Genomic DNA, 19,319 nt, shown 5'->3' with positions numbered 1-19,319 from the left:
TAAAATTGCAAGGGCAAGAGGCTTGGGACGCTCTTGAAGAATTGTCTGTTAATTCACAACAATGGAATTATTCTGAGCCTAGGTCTAGAGCCAACCCTTCACCGAAAAGAGAAGGAAAATATGAAATAAAAGAAGAAAGTGATTTAAGAACATCATTTGAAAAATTAGCAAGAAAAGTAGATGCATTAGTAATAAGTCAATCTATGAATTCTCATGTGCAACCTAAAAAAGATGTTTGTTCTTTATGTGCTAGTTCATGTCATAATTCTCAATCATGTCCTTCTTTTGTTGAAATATTTTCTGAAAAGGCTAATGCTTTACATTCATATGGAAAACCTTCTTCTGATAGCCCATTTTCCAACACATACAATCCAAATTGGAGAAACCATCCCAATTTTTCCTGGAGACAAAACCAACCACAAATGAATCAAGGAAACCAATTCCACATGCCAAATCCAAATCATGCCCAACCAAGTCAACCTTACCCTCCACAAAGAAAACCTTCTTTAGAAGACACCTTACAACAATTCATGCAATCCGCCCAACAAATCTTACAAAATCAGTCTCAATCCATTGCCAAACTCGAGACACAATTGGGTCAACTTGCTAATGCTGTAACCGAGAGAGAAAAAGGAAGATTTCCTAGCCAACCCATCCCAAATCCTAAAGGCCAATATGAAATAGGAACTCCTAGTCATAAAGAAGAAGCTAAGTCTATTTCAACTCTTAGGTCCGGAAAACAAATTGTCAAACCTGATTACATACCTCAAGTTGAAAAAGACAATAGCCAACCTCAAAGTTCCAACACAAATGACCTTTCAAAAGATGATGCTCAAATCCTTCCTTCCATCCCAAGAGCTCCTTTTCCACAAAGATTAATTCCACTCAAGAAAGGCAACCAATATAGTGACATCTTAGAAGTTTTTAAACAAGTAAGCATCAACATTCCTTTCTTAGATGCCATTAAACAAATTCCTGCCTACTCTAAATTCTTAAAAGACCTTTGCACTGTTAAAAGAAACACAAATGTTCCAAAAAAGGCATTTTTAACTGAACAAGTTAGCTCCATAATTCAATATAAAAGCCTTGTCAAGTATAAAGATCCCGGTTGTCTAACAATTTCATGCATCATTGGCGATCATTTTATTAACAAAGCCTTACTTGATTTAGGAGCTAGTGTGAATTTACTGCCTTATTCTGTGTATAAGCAACTAGGTCTAGGAGAATTAAAACCAACTTCTATAACACTTCAATTAGCCGATCATTCAGTGAAAATCCCTAGAGGTATTGTAAAAGATGTTTTAATTAAAGTGGATGAATTCTATTTTCCTGTGGACTTTATTGTTCTTGACACTCAACCTGTTGAAAATGCTCATGCTCAAATACCCATCATTCTAGGTAGACCATTTTTAGCTACATCTAATGCAATTATCAACTGTCGTAATGGTGTATTGAAATTATCTTTTGGAAATATGACTGTTGAATTAAATGTTTTTAATGTTGCTAAATCTGTTGAGTGTGAGGAAGTGCATGGAGTTAACATGATAGAGAGTATGTGTGAAGATGATGGAAATGACTTACTTGATTTTTGTGAAAAATACTTTGGTATGAACTTGCATATTGATGATTTTAATGATGATGTGAATTCTTTGTTAGAGTCTATACCCTTAAATGAAACCAAAGTTGAACCATTTTCACCCTTAGATCATGTTCAATCAATTTCCGAGTCTCCAAAGTTAGACCTTAAACCTTTGCAAGAAAATTTAAAATATGCTTTTCTAGGAGAGTCTGAAATCTTGCCTGTTATCATAGCATCTGCTTTAGACAAAGAACAAGAAGATAAATTGTTAAATGTCCTTAGAAAACATAAGGAAGCCATAGGTTGGACTATTGGAGACATCAAGGGAATTAGCCCATCCATATGCATGCATAGAATCCATCTAGAAGAAAATGCTAAAACCTCTCGGGAATGTCAAAGAAGGTTAAATCCAAATATGAAAGAGGTCCTTAGGGAAGAAGTACTTAAATTGTTAGATGTAGGTATCATTTACCCTATTTCTGATAGTCAATGAGTTAGTCCAGTTCAAGTAGTGCCTAAAAAGTCTAGGATCACAGTTGTCGAAAATGAGAAAAATGAATTAATCTCTACTCGAGTACAAACGGGGTGGAGAGTGTGTATAGACTATAGAAAGCTAAATAATGCTACTAGAAAAGACCACTTTCCTTTACCCTTTATTGATCAAATTCTTGAACGTTTAGCTGGCCATGCATATTATTGTTTTCTTGATGGATATTCGGGATATAACCAAATCCCCATTGCCCCTGAAGATCAAGAAAAGACTACCTTCACTTGCCCTTTTGGAACCTTTGCATATCGTCGCATGCCTTTTGGTCTTTGTAATGCTCCTGCAACTTTTCAAAGATGTATGATTGCAATATTTTCAGATATGGTTGAAAGAAATCTTGAAGTGTTTATGGATGATTTTTCTGTGTTTGGAAATTCTTTTGATGACTGTTTGCACCATCTTTCTCTTGTTTTTATTCGTTGCAAAGAAAATAATTTAGTTCTAAATTGGGAAAAATGTCATTTTATGGTAAAAAAAGGAATTGTTTTAGGTCATGTAATCTCATCTGAGGGAATAGAAGTTGATAAAGCAAAAGTTGATCTTATTTCAAAACTTCCCCCACCTAAAACAGTAAAAGAAATTAGATCATTCTTAGGCCATGCCGGTTTTTATAGAAGATTCATAAAAGACTTTAGAAAAATTTCACGCCCATTATGTCATTTGCTAGGAAAAGAAAATGCTTTTGTCTTTGATAATGATTTCCATGTTGCCTTTGAAAAATTGAAATCCCTTTTGACTAGTGCACCCATTATTCGCCCTCCTGATTGGAATATTCCTTTTGAAATAATGTGTGATGCTTCTGATTATGCTATTGGTGCTGTTCTAGGACAAAGAATTAACAAGTTACCTCATGTAATCTACTATGCTAGCAAAACTTTGAACGATGCTCAATTAAATTATTCTACAACTGAAAAAGAATTGCTTGCTGTTGTGTTGGCATTGGAGAAATTTAGGTCTTATTTGTTGGGAACTAAAATAATTGTCTATTCTGATCATGCTACATTGAAATATCTCTTGTCGAAAAAAGATGCTAAATCTCGCTTAATTCGTTGGATCTTGCTTTTACAAGAATTTGATTTAGAGATACGAGATAAAAAATGTTCTAAAAATGTTGTTGCTGATCATTTGTCTAGAATTGTTGTTGAGACTAATAATGACTCCACCTCTATAACTGAAACTTTTCCTGATGAACAACTCATGCATATATCTTCTTTGCCTTGGTATGCTGACATTGTGAATTATTTGGTCACTGGTGAAATTCCTTCTCATTGGTCTAAGCATGACAAATCTAAATTTTATTCTGAAGTGAAAAATTTCATGTGGGATGATCCTTATTTGTTTAAATATTGTCCTGATCAAAAAATAAGGAGATGCATTCCAAATTGTGATCAAACTAAAATCATATCTTTTTTTCATGATCATGCATGTGGTGGACATTTTAGTGGTAAGAAAACTGCTTTGAAAATTTTACAATGTGGATTTTATTGGCCTACTATTTTTCATGACACTTATGTTTATTGCAAATCTTGCGAACGTTGTCAAATGTTAGGAAGTGTAACTAGAAGAAACATGATGCCTTTGAATCCTATCCTTATTGTTGAAATCTTTGATGTTTGGGGCATTGATTTTATGGGTCCATTTCCTAACTCTTTTGGTAACTTGTACATTCTTGTTGGTGTTGATTATGTGTCTAAATGGGTTGAAGCTGTCGCATGCCACACAAATGACCATAAAGTTGTGCTTAAGTTTTTGAAAGAAAATATTTTTTCTCGTTTTGGCTCACCACATGCTATCATTAGTGATAACGGTACACACTTTTGTAATAGATCTTTTGAGCATTTAATGAAGCAATATGGTATTACACATAAAGTCACTACACCTTATCACCCACAAACTAGTGGTCAAGTTGAAATATCAAATAGGGAAATTAAGCACATCTTAGAGAAAACTGTCAATCCAACTAGGAAAGATTGGTCCTTAAGACTCATTGATGCATTATGGGCATATCGCACTGCATACAAAACACCCATTGGAATGTCTCCCTATAGACTTGTGTATGGAAAGGCATGTCACTTACCCGTTGAGCTAGAACATAGAGCCTATTGGGCAATTAAGCAATTGAATTTTTCCTTAGACAAAGCGGGTGAGAGAAGAAAGCTTCAATTAAATGAGTTAGAAGAGCTTAGGCATGATGCATATGACTATTCCAAAAAATATAAGGATCGAATGAAGATTTACCATGACAAAAATATTTTGCGAAAAGATTTCTCTCCTGGTCAAAAAGTCCTTTTATACAATTCTCGTTTGCATCTCTTCCCGGGGAAGTTACGCTCTAGGTGGGTAGGTCCATACATTGTTCGCACTGTTTTTCCACATGGAGCCATTGAAATTGAAAATCCTAATAATGGTAATGTATTCAAAGTGAATGGACAAAAATTGAAACCATTTTTAGAATTGAAAACTGCTAAAGTGGATGAAATCTTTCTTGAGGATCCTATTTACCATGGTCCTTGATCGCTCTCATCATTTATTGGTAAATGTGTGTTTTATTTATGTTTTAGGTTAACTTCTTGTTTTGATTTTTGCTTCCTTTTTTGTTGCATTCTTGACATGCTCCATGATGAGGTACGACCATTCTAAACTCTAAACTCTTTCACGCTTCAATTTATAGTTGTATTTTGATACATTGAGGACAATGCATAAATTAAGTTTGGGGGTAGGGGGTTTATATGGTTACTTCTTTCATGTGTTTGAAAATGGTAGAATATCTATTTTATATATTAATTATAAAAAAAAAACACAAAAAAAAAATGGTAGAATATCTATTCTATATATTAATTATAAAAAAAAAAACAAAAAAAAATATTATCTTTCTAGTAATATATATATAGTTTTGTACTTTTACACCTTATTTTCTATCTAAAAATTTAAAAAAAAAAAACAAAAATTATTTGGTGATATCCGTTTTTCCTATGATAATACCCTTGATTGAGTTTGATTTTAGTTTTAAAAAAAATATATGAATCTTTATTAAGCTTTGTGTTTAATTCTTGGGTCAATTTTGCTTAAAACAAATGAAATTTTGAAAAATAATTATTCATCATAATATGTGAAAATAAATAGTTTATTAGATAATAACTTGATAAATAGTTCTCGACTTCTAATTTAAAATATATTTTCAAAGCAAGATTGACTATAGAATTAATTACATAAGATTAATTTTGATTCATATTTTTTATAAATTATTTTCAATGTGCAATCTTTGAGGACATTTTTGATATCACCAAATAAAAAAAAATGTGTGTTTTTTATTTTTCTTTTGCTTGAGGACTAGCAAAATTTTAAGTTTGGGAGTGTGATAACTCTAGAAATTAGAGTTATTTTACCACATTTTTAAGCTAAAAGTGATTTAGTTCTTAAGTTTTTAATTAAATTATTAAGTGTTAATTACTTTTTTTGAATTTATTAGCTTTATTTTAATTTTATAGATTTTTGTGTGTTTTTATAGTTATTTTGTTGTAATATATTGTAGTTTAATTATTTAAATTATTGTAGTTTAATTTGTGGTAAAAAAATGTTATATTATTAAGCTTAAGTGTTAAATATAAATTAAGTTATAATTAATATTTTCAAAGAATTAAATTGATTTATTTTATAGTTGAAAATATTTTATTATAATTTATTTTGTAGGGATTTCATTGTATTTTTGTGTGGAAAAAAATGATAAAAAAGCTGAAAAAGAAGTGGAAAGTGACATTTTTGAAACACATTCAGCAGGCCCAAGTCACCAGCCCATTGCTCCACCCAGCTACAAGCCTTCTCCACGCCAGCCTCAACTTCCTTCAGCATATAGCATCAACACCAAAGTCATCACTCCAGCATCTCACAATTCAGCTCCTTCAGCAAATCACCCACGTGAGCTCCATATAGCATCAACCTCAATCCAGCCACACGGGCCCGAATCCTTCAGCAAAAGGCCCAACTCCAAGCAGCTCCAGCTCTCTACCGAAACAGCTTCAAGGCCCACCAGCTGCCCCATTTCAGCCCGCCTGGCCCAATTCCACACGGCCCAAAATAGCCTCACAAAACAGCCACAATCTTTTGCCTAAACCAGCTGCCAAATAGCCACCAAAATACCAAAAATCATGTTTTTCATTCCCAATATTTTTCTCTCAAATATCAATTCACTCTTCCCTATTTTTCTTACCTAAATAAACATTCCTAATTAATTTTTTTACCCTAGCTTTTCACTAATCTTTTACCCAACCAAACATTTTATATTTCCAATATTCTTACACTTACTCTATTTATCCTACCACTTCCCAACACAATTAAATTAATCAATTTATTTATTTTAATTTGATTAATTTAATATCCATATTTTGCATATAAATAGAGTCTTGTAAGACCATTTGGGGGCTCTTCTTCTTCATCTTTTCAACATCTTCTACACATATTTTTCTCTCTTCTTTTCACTATTTTCTCTCTACCATTTTCATCTTTTGAAGAGCATGTCAAGTATGTTATTTTGTAATTTTTATTTCAATCTAGTTATGAGCTTCTAATCTTTTTCAAAGGTTATTAAGATGATGATGAAGCAAAATGTAACTAGATAGTATTTTTTTTATTGTATGTTGATTTCCCATTTGTGTAACATTGTTTATGGATTTTTCTATCAAAGATATGCATTTTTCATCTATTATTGAGTGTTAAAGCATATTAAACTTAGTTCTTCATTATGCAAAAATAGGATATTCTTTGATTAAATGTTTTTCATTAAATTGTTCACATCTAATTCTTAGAGCATAAGTATCATATTTTGCCTAATCATAATCTCTTTGATTTTTTGTAGTTTCATTAGATTGTAACACAACTAATGCTTAGAAATTATATCTTATATAAGTGAAGAAAAATCCTACATTTTTTAAAGAGTAACTTGTGCTTGAATAGAAAATATATTTTGAAAAAAATATAGTGTGATTTATTTCAACTATATCAAAACTTAGGAATCAATATACTTATAAATACTATTGAACTTGCATTTTGTGGATTCTAACATCTTAATACTCTTATTTTACATAGATCATTTGAAAACCATTTTTCTATTTAATCTTAAATCTTTTTATTACTTGTCTTTTATTTTTCTAAAACAAAATCTCATCAAATATTTGGAACTAGGTTAGAATATTATTGCTTTGTTTGAAATAGTTTCTTTTGATGTTAGTCAACTCCCATGGGTTCGACCTCGTACTTACATGAACATTATATTCTGAAACGATTCGTGCACTTGCGAGTTTAAATATTAAAACATCCTCTTTTGGGATCAACAAGCATTATGGGTTTGTTCAACCAAGTAATAGTCCATATTCTTCACCGGTCCTGTTAGTCAAGAAAAAGGACGGGTCGTGGCGTTTTTGTATTGATTATCACGCATTGAATGACATTACCATCAAGGACCGATTTCCCATACCGACCATAGATGAGTTATTGGACGAGTTGGACGAAGCGACAGTATTTTCTAAGTTGGATCTTCGGGCGGGGTATCATCAAATCCAAATGGATTCCCGAGACATTCACAAAACAGCGTTTCGCACTCACGAAGGCCACTACGAATTTTGCGTAATGCCATTCGATCTTACTAATGCCCCTTCGACATTTCAAGCCACTATGAATCAGGTATTCAAGCCAGTACTGCGTAACTGTGTCATTGTTTTCTTTGACGATATTTTGATTTACAGTAAAACCGGGGAGGACCATCGCCGCCACTTGTGACTTGTGTTACAGCGGCTTCGGGATCACTGTTTTTATGTGAAAGGCAGCAAGTGCAAATTCTTTCAGACAACCATAGATTTTTTGGGGCACTTAGTCTCGGCACAAGGGGTTCAGGCAGACCCTTCCAAGGTCGCTGCAATGGTCGAATGGCCTCAGCCTCGTACTATTAAGGATCTACGGGGATTCTTGGGTTTGACTGGCTACTATCGGAGATTCGTGGCCCACTATGCCACCATAGCAGCCCCTCTTACGGAACTATTGAAGAAAGACAACTTTGTTTGGACCGAACAAGCCATGACAACTTTCCTTCAGCTCAAACATGCTATGACCAAGACCCCAGTTCTCCTTCTACCAGATTTCTCTAAGCCATTTGTCATCAAATCAGATGCGTCAAATGTGGGCATCGGGGCAGTTCTCATGCAAGAGGGTCATCCTATTGCTTTTTTCAGCAAGAAACTTTGACCCAAGTTTGTGGGTACTTCAGCATAACTAAGAGAGTTAAGGGCGATTGTGGAGGCAGTTACCAAATGGCGAAAATATCTATTGGGACGCCACTTTGTTATTCGTACTGACCACCGGAGTTTGAAAGAGTTACTTACTCAAGTAATTCAAACACCGGAACAGCAACATTTTCTGAGAAAGCTAATTGGTTTCAGTTTTTCAATAGAATATAAGGCTGGAAAAGCTAATTCAGCGGCAGATGCACTATCTCGGCAACATGAGGGGTCGTTATTTTTTTTTACTGCTGCTATTTCTTCTGCATGTTTTGATTTTTTGGACGAGTTACGAAGGGAAAATACAACCTACCCAAAACTGAGGCGCATCCATACTCAGTTGGCCGAGAGAACATTAGAAGGGTAAGATTATGCGGTGCGGGACGGTTTATTGTATTACAGGTATCGTATTCGAGTCAGCACTCATTCGAACTTCAAGCAGTGACTTATTAAGGAGTTCCATGAGACTCCTATGGGTGGACACGCGGGGTCAGATTGCACGTTCCCACGGTTAAGTGCGAATTTTTTTTTTTGGCCAGGTATGAAATCTGAAGTTCGAAAGTTTGTGCAGTCATGTGTCATCTGTCAAACAGTGAAATACTCACCCGCTGCCCCCTACGGATTGCTACAACCATTGGAGCTTCCAGAACGTTTTTGGGAGGACCTAGCCATGGATTTTATCGTGGGGTTACCGAACTCTTGTGGAGTCACTAACATCTTGGTGGTTGTAGATCGCTTCACCAAATACGCTCATTTTGGGGCCTTACCGAATCACTATTCGGCTACCAAGGTCGCAGAACTCTTTTCTCATATGGTGATACATTTACATGGTATGCCAAGGTCTATCGTTTCGGCTCGCGACCCGATCTTCACTAGTGCATTCTGGAAAAAAAATATTCGAGTTAATGAGTACTAAGCTGAAGATGAGCTCTTCGTACCATCCCCAAACAGATGGCCAAACAGAAGTCACTAACCTCTATCTGGAACAATATCTCAGGGCCTTTACAGCGGACAATCCTAAACAGTGGAGTAAATTTCTTTCATAGGCGGAATACCACTACAATACCAGCCAACACTCCGCTATTGGTATGACCCATTTTCAGGCAGTTTATGGAAGAGCTCCCCCAACTATCCCTGCGTACACTCAAGGTACCACCACCATTCAAGCTGTAGAAGATGACTTGCTCACTCGTGATGCCATTCTGCAGCAACTGAAGAACAATCTGCTCCAAGCTCAACATCGTATGAGATAGCAAGCTAATAAAAGACGCAGAGACATTGAGTTCAAGGTTGGTGAGTTAGTGTTAGTTAAGTTACAGCCATATAGACAAGCAACTGTGGCTAAGCGCCTTAACTATAAACTATGTAGAAGGTATTTTGGCCCGTTTCCCATCAAAGCTTGGGTTGGGGCCGTGGCTTACACCCTCGAATTTCCAGCAGGAAGTCGCATTCATTCGACCTTCCATGTTTCACTGCTCAAACCGTTTTATCGTAGCTCTCCATCGACTTGCTACCCACTGCCTGAGCTCACTGTAAATAATAAACCGGTCATGGTTCCCCAGGCCATCTTAGCTACACGATTCATTCAGGGCACACCACAAGTGTTGGTCCAATGGTCCTTGAGCGCGCCGGAAGATGCAACTTGGGAAGATTTTCCAGAATTCTGCCGCATTTACAATCTTACCAACCTTGCGGACAAGGTTGTTTCGAGCAGGGGAGTAGTGTTAGCCCAACCCAAATAGAAGGCCCAATAGTTTTAGACCCAAAGGATATGCTAGGGAAGATAAGAGGTTGGATAGAAAAAGCTAGCCATGTGGGAGAGCCAACCCAGGTCCCAGAGAAAGGAAGCTGCAACGAGAATGAAGAGAACCAACCGACTAGCGATGGCGAGAGAGTGTGGGCGCGTGGAGCACGAGTGCGTGTGCGACCCCGATGGCTCAAGGAGTTCGTTAGGCTGGAGCAATGCTGAGGGGCACGGCTGGGAGAATATTTTCTGTTACCTGTTATTACTATCTTTGTATTTCCTAAACTTCTGGATATATAAGGACCTTTTGTAATAGAATGGTTTTTATTGAATGAAATTGCAATTGACTTGCTGGGAGATTGGCCTTGTCTCGAAGAAGGCTCTTTGCCAACAGCTTGTTTGTTATTCAATTATTAGGGGGAAAGCACAATGAAGTTTCTAATAATATCCTACTGTATATTATTGTAAGCCAATTGAATCTTATACAATACTTTTATTAGTAATATATATCTCTTTTATAGCTTCTCTACAAACGTCCACATATATAGCTTCATTATATTTATTTTATTAGTAATATACAAGGCTAAACTTTTTTAACAATTTATATATCTTAATAGTGTGATATTAGAATGTTGTCTCTTTTGCTTCCTAAGTTATTTTATTTCATGATTCTTATTATTGAAGATTACCATTTGTAGTTATGGATGATTAATTACGCCATGGCGGGTTTGTTGCATCCATCTAAAATATGCATCTATATATATTATTAATGTGAGTTTAAGGAAAGTTGTTGGTTTCGGTTAGATTTAATATTATTTTTATTGTTTTTTGATAATTTTAGTTTTAGAGTCATCTAAATAAAGTAAATAAATTAAAAGAAATTAAAATAATAATAACTGGCCTATAATAATTTCTTATCACATATTTTATAAAAATTTAAATTACTCAGCTATGACAAAAAATACTTAAGTGTTTAAATTTATCATTTTCTTTCCATTATTAATTATTTATTTTATAACTTGATATATTTGGTTTATTCAAGCATATATGTAATAGTGACGTAAGAGATAAATATACATATTTTTTTTGTTTTTTTTTGTTTTTTAATGAGAAATTACTTATTTTAATTGCTCTGGCCATTAATTAAATAATATATATTTATATATAAATTTTGTTCACTTTAAAACTTTTTTAATTAAATAATTAAAATTTTATCAAATTAAATTTTTAAATTCATACTTTTAATTTAGAATTTCCTAATATTTTATTATATTGAATATTTTTTCTAAAAGAAAATTTGAAAAAAAAATGTATTTAATTTTAAAATTAAATTCATCATATATAATTGTTGACGCGGTTCTTCGCCAACAGGTAATTAAGAGAAGAAGAGAAAGGGACTAGTGCTGAAAGTAGAACCGTCACAGATATGAAATCTTAGAGAATGAACTAGGTGACTCAAGACACATTTTTAAGTGGTTCAAAGGTTAAAATCCTTCTACTCCACTAGTCAATATTATTGATATATTCTGGGTATTTGGTTTACAAAGTATATGGCTCTTCAGAGACTATTTTTTCCAACCCATATCAACTCCCAGGATACCTATATTTATAGGAGAAGGCACCTTGAAGTTGGTAGGGAGGTCATCACGTGACCTTACCATTTGTCATATCAACTTTGTAACATTTATGATTAATTCCTAAACCTGACACATAAGTGTGGTCTAATCAGTATGTAAGGAGATAATGGGCCGCACGGTCCAACCCAGCCGTGGGTGTCTGAATGCGCACGTTCCTGATGCGTGTCCGGGAAGTCAGGGAGATATCGGACACGTGATGTCAGATATAGGCACGTTTATCTTGCGTGTGTTGACTTTACAAAGGGTCAGAGATCCATGAGCAGCAGCTCGCACCACGAGCTGCTTCACTGACCCAACCTTCGGCCTTAAGGACTCCTTCCCCCAGTCTTGGGCAGCCTTGGCGAGTTCTTGAGGATACCTCGAGCTAAGTGGATACGACCTGGAAAACAAGATCTCTGACCTGGGGAAGTTTTTAGACTAGCCTTGATTAGTCCGAGGCTCGACCTGCTAATCAGCCCGTGGGAAAACCAGGGCGTACATCTGCCCCCCAAGCTCCTGCTCGTGGTATATGACGTCATATACAGAAGACCACAGTAGGGGCTTTTAGACTTCCCTACAACCCTTCACATTCCACTTTTTGTGCAGGCGTCTGATACGTGAAACGCCGTGGGTGGTGACGGTACGTTTTACGAGAACCGCATTTAATGGCCTAGCCTATTGCCCAGCTGTTGTTTCATATTTCGAGTGGAAGGCCTCGGATCCCTCACTAGGGCCATCCAAGAGCCTTCTTCACGTGATCCTTCCCTTATATATAAAAAAAAAGGGTGGCCATCCTACGCACGGACCACCCCTTCATTAAAAAATTTCCCAAATCTCTTTCCTTCTTCCTTCTCTGACTTTCAGAAGAACGAAACCCTCGGCTCTACTGCCACCATTTTCCTTGTTCACGAAGCTTAGGCACACGAGTTCCTCCAAAGCTTTGGAAGCTACTACACCGAGGAGGCTCCTGCCAACGCAACACTCTCATTTACCGTCCAGCCATATACTGTAAGTTTTCTTACCCTGTTCATTTTGAAAGCATGCCACTGTAGTTTAGGTGAAATTTTTTACTGTGGCCGCATGCAATGGGTTTTCTGGGTTGCGTGGGTAGGAGGGTGACAGCCCCTTTTAGGCTAGGGCACACTTGTTGTAGGAAATCTCCTTAGAGTATGGATTTCAAGATGCTTCTTCAGAAACAATTTTTGGTTAGGATCTTTAGGAATTTTGGGTGCAAAACTGGGAAGCTTAGGGGATACGCTTCAAAAGCAAAATATCCCACTGGGGAAGGCCTCAGTCATAGCGACGCATTCGTCTAGCGACGCATTCTTTGAGGCGGAGGGAATCGTCTCAAAGGTGACCGATCAGTTGAAGATCAACAAACTTTTCCTCACCCACAAGATCCCACTGGGGAAGGCCTCAGTCATAGCCCGACCTGCTGCGGAGGGCGAGCGGAGCTGTACGCCGCTAGACGAATTATTCGCGGCTTGGAGCGGTGAGCACTTCAAGGCAGGGGCCTTCCTCTCCCTGGACCAGTACTTCGCTGACTTTCTGAACTACGTGGGGTTGGCTCCTTTTCAGCTCCCCCCCAACTCCTACCGTCTGTTGGCGGGGTTGAGGTACTTGTTCAAGAAGCAGGAGTGGGAGGTCCCTACTCCTGCTAATATTTTATATTTCTTTTGCCTCAAAGCCAGCCTGGATCAGCGGGGGCGAGGTGACGGGTTTTACTATTTAACCCGTTTTCCTAATACGACGGCGGTCATCGAGCTGCCAAGCCATCCAAATGACTTCAAGGACCAGTTTTTCATGTCAACTGGGTTCCAGAACTGTGAGCACCACTACTTCAATCGTCCTCGTAAGTGAACCCTGACCCTAGCTCGCCTTTTAAGTGTTGTTTAATTTTAGCTCCCCCCGTACTCCATTCTGATTCCAACCCAATCTTGCAGCCATCTACGCGAGGACCGAGAAGTCTGCGACCCTCGGGGGTCAATATGAAACACTGGCGGGCTTGCCCCCCAGTGAAAAGGAGTACCGCGTGCTCATGATGGACGAGACAATGGTGTTCTGCAAACTGGTTTTTCCAAATCAGACTCTGAACCTGAAGAGGCTTTGGGGGCCGCCCCCAGCTCGCGCAAACAGACCTATCACCGTGGAGGAGGTCGCGAAAGAGGAGGACGAAACAGCTGAAGTTCCACTCGTGAGGAATAGAAAGAGGACCTTGGAGGTCGCTCAGGGGATGGATGAGGAGAGGATCCAAACCGGAGCAGCCGCGGGTCCTTCCGGTCAAGGTAACCCTTATTTGTTTAAGAATGTAGATAGGGCCACTGCAGACCCCCGGCTGGTTAGGTTCAATCCTAGGCAGATCGTCCATCGTCACGTGGGGGACCCGGACCTGAATACACTCCTGCTCCATTGTGTTGACCGGCTCGTGCTGGATCACCAAGAGAGCCGGTCTAGGGGTACCGTAGTAGTAGATAACACCCTAGCTTTTAGGTCGATCCTTTTTTAGGAGTATGGGACCAACTTACGCACATGGCCATCACTTCAGAGGGGTGCCTATGCTCCGGGGTTTAGACAGTATGTAGAAGAGTCATGTCCCGAGTCAGAACCGGACCTAGAATCCGCGCCAGTTCGTGAGATAATTGTCCTAGGCTCTTCCAGCTCGGGGGGTAGGGCTCCCTTAATATTCGTATACTTTTTTGCTTTTAACCTCTGCATGTTTGCTAACTTGTAATAACCATGTTTTTGTTTTTGGCAGAAGAGATGTCTCAGCCCGGGGGTAATCTGCAGGGTGTAGTCTTCGGCGGGAATCCCCCAGCAGGGCCAAGGTTGAAAAGGCTCTGAGAGTCAAAGAGCGCGGCTGGGGCCTCCACCAAATCCCCAGCTAAGGAGAAAGAAAAGACCCCGCCATCCCAGGTCGAGGGGGAAATCCTTCCTGCTCCCGGAGCAGGACACATGCCCCCGCCGCCCCAGCGATCTCCACAAGCTACCCAGGACGTGGTACTGGAGGTTGGGACTCCGACTGTGGCAGCCCCGGACGTACGCATACCGGTCGACTCCCATGATCTGGGAAAGATCCCAGAAGCATTCCAGGGGAAGGTGTATGAGTCGGCGAGCTATGCCGTCGGCCGCTTCTACAAGCTCAAAGAGAAGGATCTCCGGGCTATCGAAGCAACGAGCCCGGTCCGAGTCATAGAGTCTTCGATGGACATGACCCTAACGGTAATCTGCCCCACTCTTTTAAAGCTTTAACACTTACACAATGCCTTGTTTTTCCTCTTAGCCAACTTATCCTTCCTTTCTTGCAGGGCATTGCTGCCGCTCATCGAGGTATCGCCAGGACCAAGGCTCAGCTCGAGGAGATGGAGGCTGAGCGCCAGGCCGCCCTTAAGGAAGCTCAGGCGGCGAAAGATGCGCTGGCGGCTTCGAAGGCCGAGCTAGAGAGGAGCCGCTCAAAGAACCGAGAACTTGAAACCTCCCTTGCCACTTCGCAAACAGATCTCGAGGCAGCGAAGACCGAGGCCCAGGCCGCCCTAGAGGCCACCTTGGAAGCCTAGCGGGCCATCTTGGAGCAGTCCATGCAGGACCTGTTCTATCACTGCTGGGCCCATAACCCGGATGCTGACTTCTCTTTTATGCCGCTGGACCTCTGGGCTATTTTGTTGCCGAAACTCCAAGCCCGCCTAAACAAAGAGGTACCGCCCTCGGAGACTGGGGAAGCCTCTGGCGCGGCGGAGCAGGGCGAGACCGCGACCTCCAAAGGACCAGCTGATGGGGCTTAGGGCACTCCTCCTTATGCATTTTTAATTATTTTTATTTTGTCTTTGTAACCTTTTAATGAGGTGTTTTCACCTTGAGACGATTTACTTGGCCATCTTAACTTATATATATATATTTTTTTATATAACCTTAGTTCATGCTAACCGTTATTTATATCCCGAGCTCTTTAAGAAAGAGCCACGACCAATAAACTTAAGTTAACTTCCAAGTTTTATGACCCGGTTAAAACCAGGACCTTTTTTTGAAAACTTAGTTCGTGTTAACTTTTATCCATATCCCGAGCTCTTTAAGAAGAACCACGATCAATAAATTTAAGTTAACTTCTAAGTTTTATGACCCGGTTAAAACCAGGACCTTATTTTGAAAACTTAGTTCGTGTTAACTTTTATCCATATCCCGAGCTCTTTAAGAAGAACCACGATCAATAAATTTAAGTTAACTTCTAAGTTTTATGACCCGGTTAAAACCAGGACCTTATTTTGAAAACTTAGTTCGTGTTAACTTTTATCCATATCTCGTGCTCTTTAAGAAGAACCACGATCAATAAATTTAAGTTAACTTCTAAGTTTTATGACCCGGTTAAAACCAGGAACTTATTTTGAAAACTTAGTTCGTGTTAACTTTTATCCATATCCCGAGCTCTTTAAGAAGAACCACGATCAATAAATTTAAGTTAACTTCTAAGTTTTATGACCCAGTTAAAACCAGGACCTTATTTTGAAAACTTAGTTCGTGTTAACTTTTATCCATATCCTGAGCTCTTTAAGAAGAACCAGGATCAATAAATTTAAGTTAACTTCTAAGTTTTATGACCCGGTTAAAACCAGGATAGGACTTAGTTCGCGTTAACCCATATCCATAGATAAGAGTCAACATCTAAGTCGTTAAGGAGACCTGGTTATATCTAGGTACCATATGCCCCCCAAGTAACTGGGAAATGGTCTTTCGTGGTTACTTTTAAAATCACACTTGCAAATAAAAAGAAACATTTGATTCTTATTTATACATAGAAAGTGGCCCTCCAGGCCTTACAAGTGGATCATTGATAGTATTTCTTTAAGTGGATGGCATTCCAAGTCCGCGGGATCGCCCCTCCATCAAGTCGAGCTAACTTATAAGTTCCCTCCTTGATGACTTCGATGACCTGGTATGGTCCTTCCTAGTTTGGTCCCAAAACCCCATCTTTGGGATCTTTTCTGGCCAGGAAAACTCTCCTTAGGACCAAATCGTCAATGCTAAAGGAACGTTTTTTGACCTTAGTGTTGAAGTAGCGAGTGATCTTCTGCTGATAATGGGCGAGTTGGAGTTGCGAATCCTCCCGCCTTTCATCAACTAGGTCTAGGGAAAGGCATAGGAGTTCGTGGTTCCGTTCTTAATCGTAGGACTGGACTCTATGCGACAGAACTTTAACCTCCACGGGGAGGACTGCTTCACTCCCAAAGGCTAGGGAGAAAGGAGTGTGACCCGTGGAAGTTCGATGCGAGGTTTGGTACGCCCACAGGACCTGGGGGAGCTGGTCTGGCCAGACCCCCTTTGCCTCATCTAGCCTCTTCTGGAGGCTTGCCTTTAGATTTTGTTCACAGCCTCGACCTGGCCGTTCGCCTGGGGATAGGCCACGGACGAGAAGCTTTTCACAATTCCGTGCCTTTCACAAAATTCGATGAACATATCGCTATCAAATTGGGTGCCGTTGTCGAAGACGATCTTCTTAGGAAGGCCAAATCGACAGATGATGCTTTTCACCACAAAGTCGAGTACTTTCTTCGATGTTATTGTCGCCAATGGCTCTGCTTCGGCCCACTTGGTGTAGTCAATGGCTACCACGGCATAACGGACCCCGCCCTTTCCAGTGGGCAGGACACCCACTAGATCTATTCCCCAAACGGCAAATGGCCAAGGAGCCGAGATCATTTTTAGCTCGACCGGAGGAGCTCGGGCAACCACAGCAAATCGTTGACACTTGTTGCACCTTTTCACATACGAGATTGAGTCTTTGGATAGAGTACGCCAATAATAACCTTGCCTGAGAACCTTTAAGGCCAGGCTTTGCCCCCCAGTGTGGTCTCCGCAGAGTCCTTCGTGAACTTCCTGCAGGATGGCCTACGCTTCACTTAGAAGAACACACCGGAGGAGAGGTAGGGAATGCCCACGTCGGTACAACACTCCTTCGACTAGCGTATATCTAGGAGCTTGATAAAGGACTTGTCGTGCATCGTTACGCTCTTCGTGTAACCTGCCTTCGACGAGATACTCAAGAATGGGAGTCATCCAGGTCGGCCTAATATCAATCATCTCGATCTCTGCCCGATCTCCTTCTATACTTGGTTTTTCCAAGAATTCTATTGGCACCAACCCCAGGGTTTCTTTCTCTCCCGTGGTGGCGAGTTTGGCGAGAGCATCTGCGTTGGCGTTCTGCTCCCGAGGTATCTGTTCAATCGACCCTCGCCCAAATGCGGACAGCTGGTCTTTTACTTTTGCCAAATAGGCAGCCATCTTGGGTCCTCGCGCTTGATACTCTCCCAGAACCTGGTTCACCACGAGCTGGGAGTCACTGAAGCACTGGACGGAGCTCGCCTTTAGCTCACTAGCTACCCTCAACCCAGCCAATAAAGCCTCGTACTCTGCCTCATTGTTAGATGCCTTGAACCCGAACCTTAGCGCCGAGTGGAATCTATGTCCCTCGAGGGATATCAGGATGATTCCCGCCCCGGAGCCGTTCTCGTTAGATGAACCATCAACGAAGATCTTCCACGACGAATGTGGGGAAGCGACCTGAGGCGATCCTTCTGATGGATTCTCCTGGAATCCCGTGCACTCCGCCACGAAGTCGGCCAAGGCCTGACTTTTTATGGCAGTTCGTGGAGTATAGAAAATCTCGAACTGACAGAGCTCGATCGCCCACTTTAACAAACGTCCGGATGATTCAGGCTTTTGCAAAACCTGCCTTAGAGGCTGATCGGTCATGACGTGTACCGAGTGGGACTAGAAATATGGTCTGAGCTTTCGCGAGGCTGTGATTAGGCAAAACGCCAATTTTTCCATCAGTGGGTATCGTGACTCTACTCCAAGGAGTCTCTTGCTGATGTAGTAGACTGGCCTTTGAACTTGGTTCTCTTCTCGCACTAGCACGACGCTTGCTGCATCCTCAGTGACGACCATGTAGAGGAAAAGAGGTTCTCCTGCCCTGGGCTTGGACAGCACGGGCGGTTCAGCGAGATGCGCCTTCAAGTCGAGGAATGCGCTTTCGCATTCTACTGTCCACTCAAACTTCTTGTTTCCCTGGAGCAGGTTGTAGAAGGGCAAACACTTGTCGGTTGATTTGGAAATGAACCGGTTGAGTGCTGCCACTCTTCCTGTGAGGCCTTGGACGTCTTTCCGCGACCTGGGGGAAGGAAGCTCGAGCAGTGACCTGATTTTGTCGGGGTTTACCTCAATTCCTCGGGTATTGACTATGAACCCCAGGAATTTCCCTGACGTGACACCGAACGTGCATTTATGAGGATTGAGCCTCATGCCGTATTCCCGTAGTATTTTAAAACATTCTTCCAGGTCGGAAACATGGTTGTCGGCAGTCTTTGATTTGAAAAGCATGTCATCAACATACACCTCCATGTTCTTTCCGATCTGGTCCGCGGACATTCTGTTTACTAGCCTCTGATAGGTAGCTCCGGCATTCTTCAGACCAAATGGCATCACCTTATAGCAATAGACATTCGTTGGGGTCATGAAGCTGGTATGCTCCTGGTCCGCCGGGTTCATCGCGATCTGATTGTAGCCTGAGTAAGCGTCC

General features: G+C 40.2%; 1 protein-coding gene across 1 annotated transcript; it reads left to right on the top strand.

Moving 5' to 3' along the window:
• Positions 1 to 203: 203 nt before the first annotated feature.
• On the top strand, positions 204 to 4,640 carry LOC133832775 (uncharacterized). The gene is made up of 3 exons (XM_062263076.1): positions 204 to 1,229; positions 3,387 to 3,513; positions 3,649 to 4,640. Exons 1-3 carry the CDS (start codon positions 204 to 206, stop codon positions 4,638 to 4,640), a joined length of 2,145 nt encoding a protein of 714 aa, XP_062119060.1.
• The last annotated feature ends 14,679 nt before the right edge of the window (positions 4,641 to 19,319 follow it).

The sequence above is a fragment of the Humulus lupulus genome, chromosome 4, assembly GCF_963169125.1.
Source record: "Humulus lupulus chromosome 4, drHumLupu1.1, whole genome shotgun sequence".
NCBI classification, from domain to species: domain Eukaryota; kingdom Viridiplantae; phylum Streptophyta; class Magnoliopsida; order Rosales; family Cannabaceae; genus Humulus; species Humulus lupulus.
This window is presented reverse-complemented; position numbering and strand designations above follow the sequence as displayed.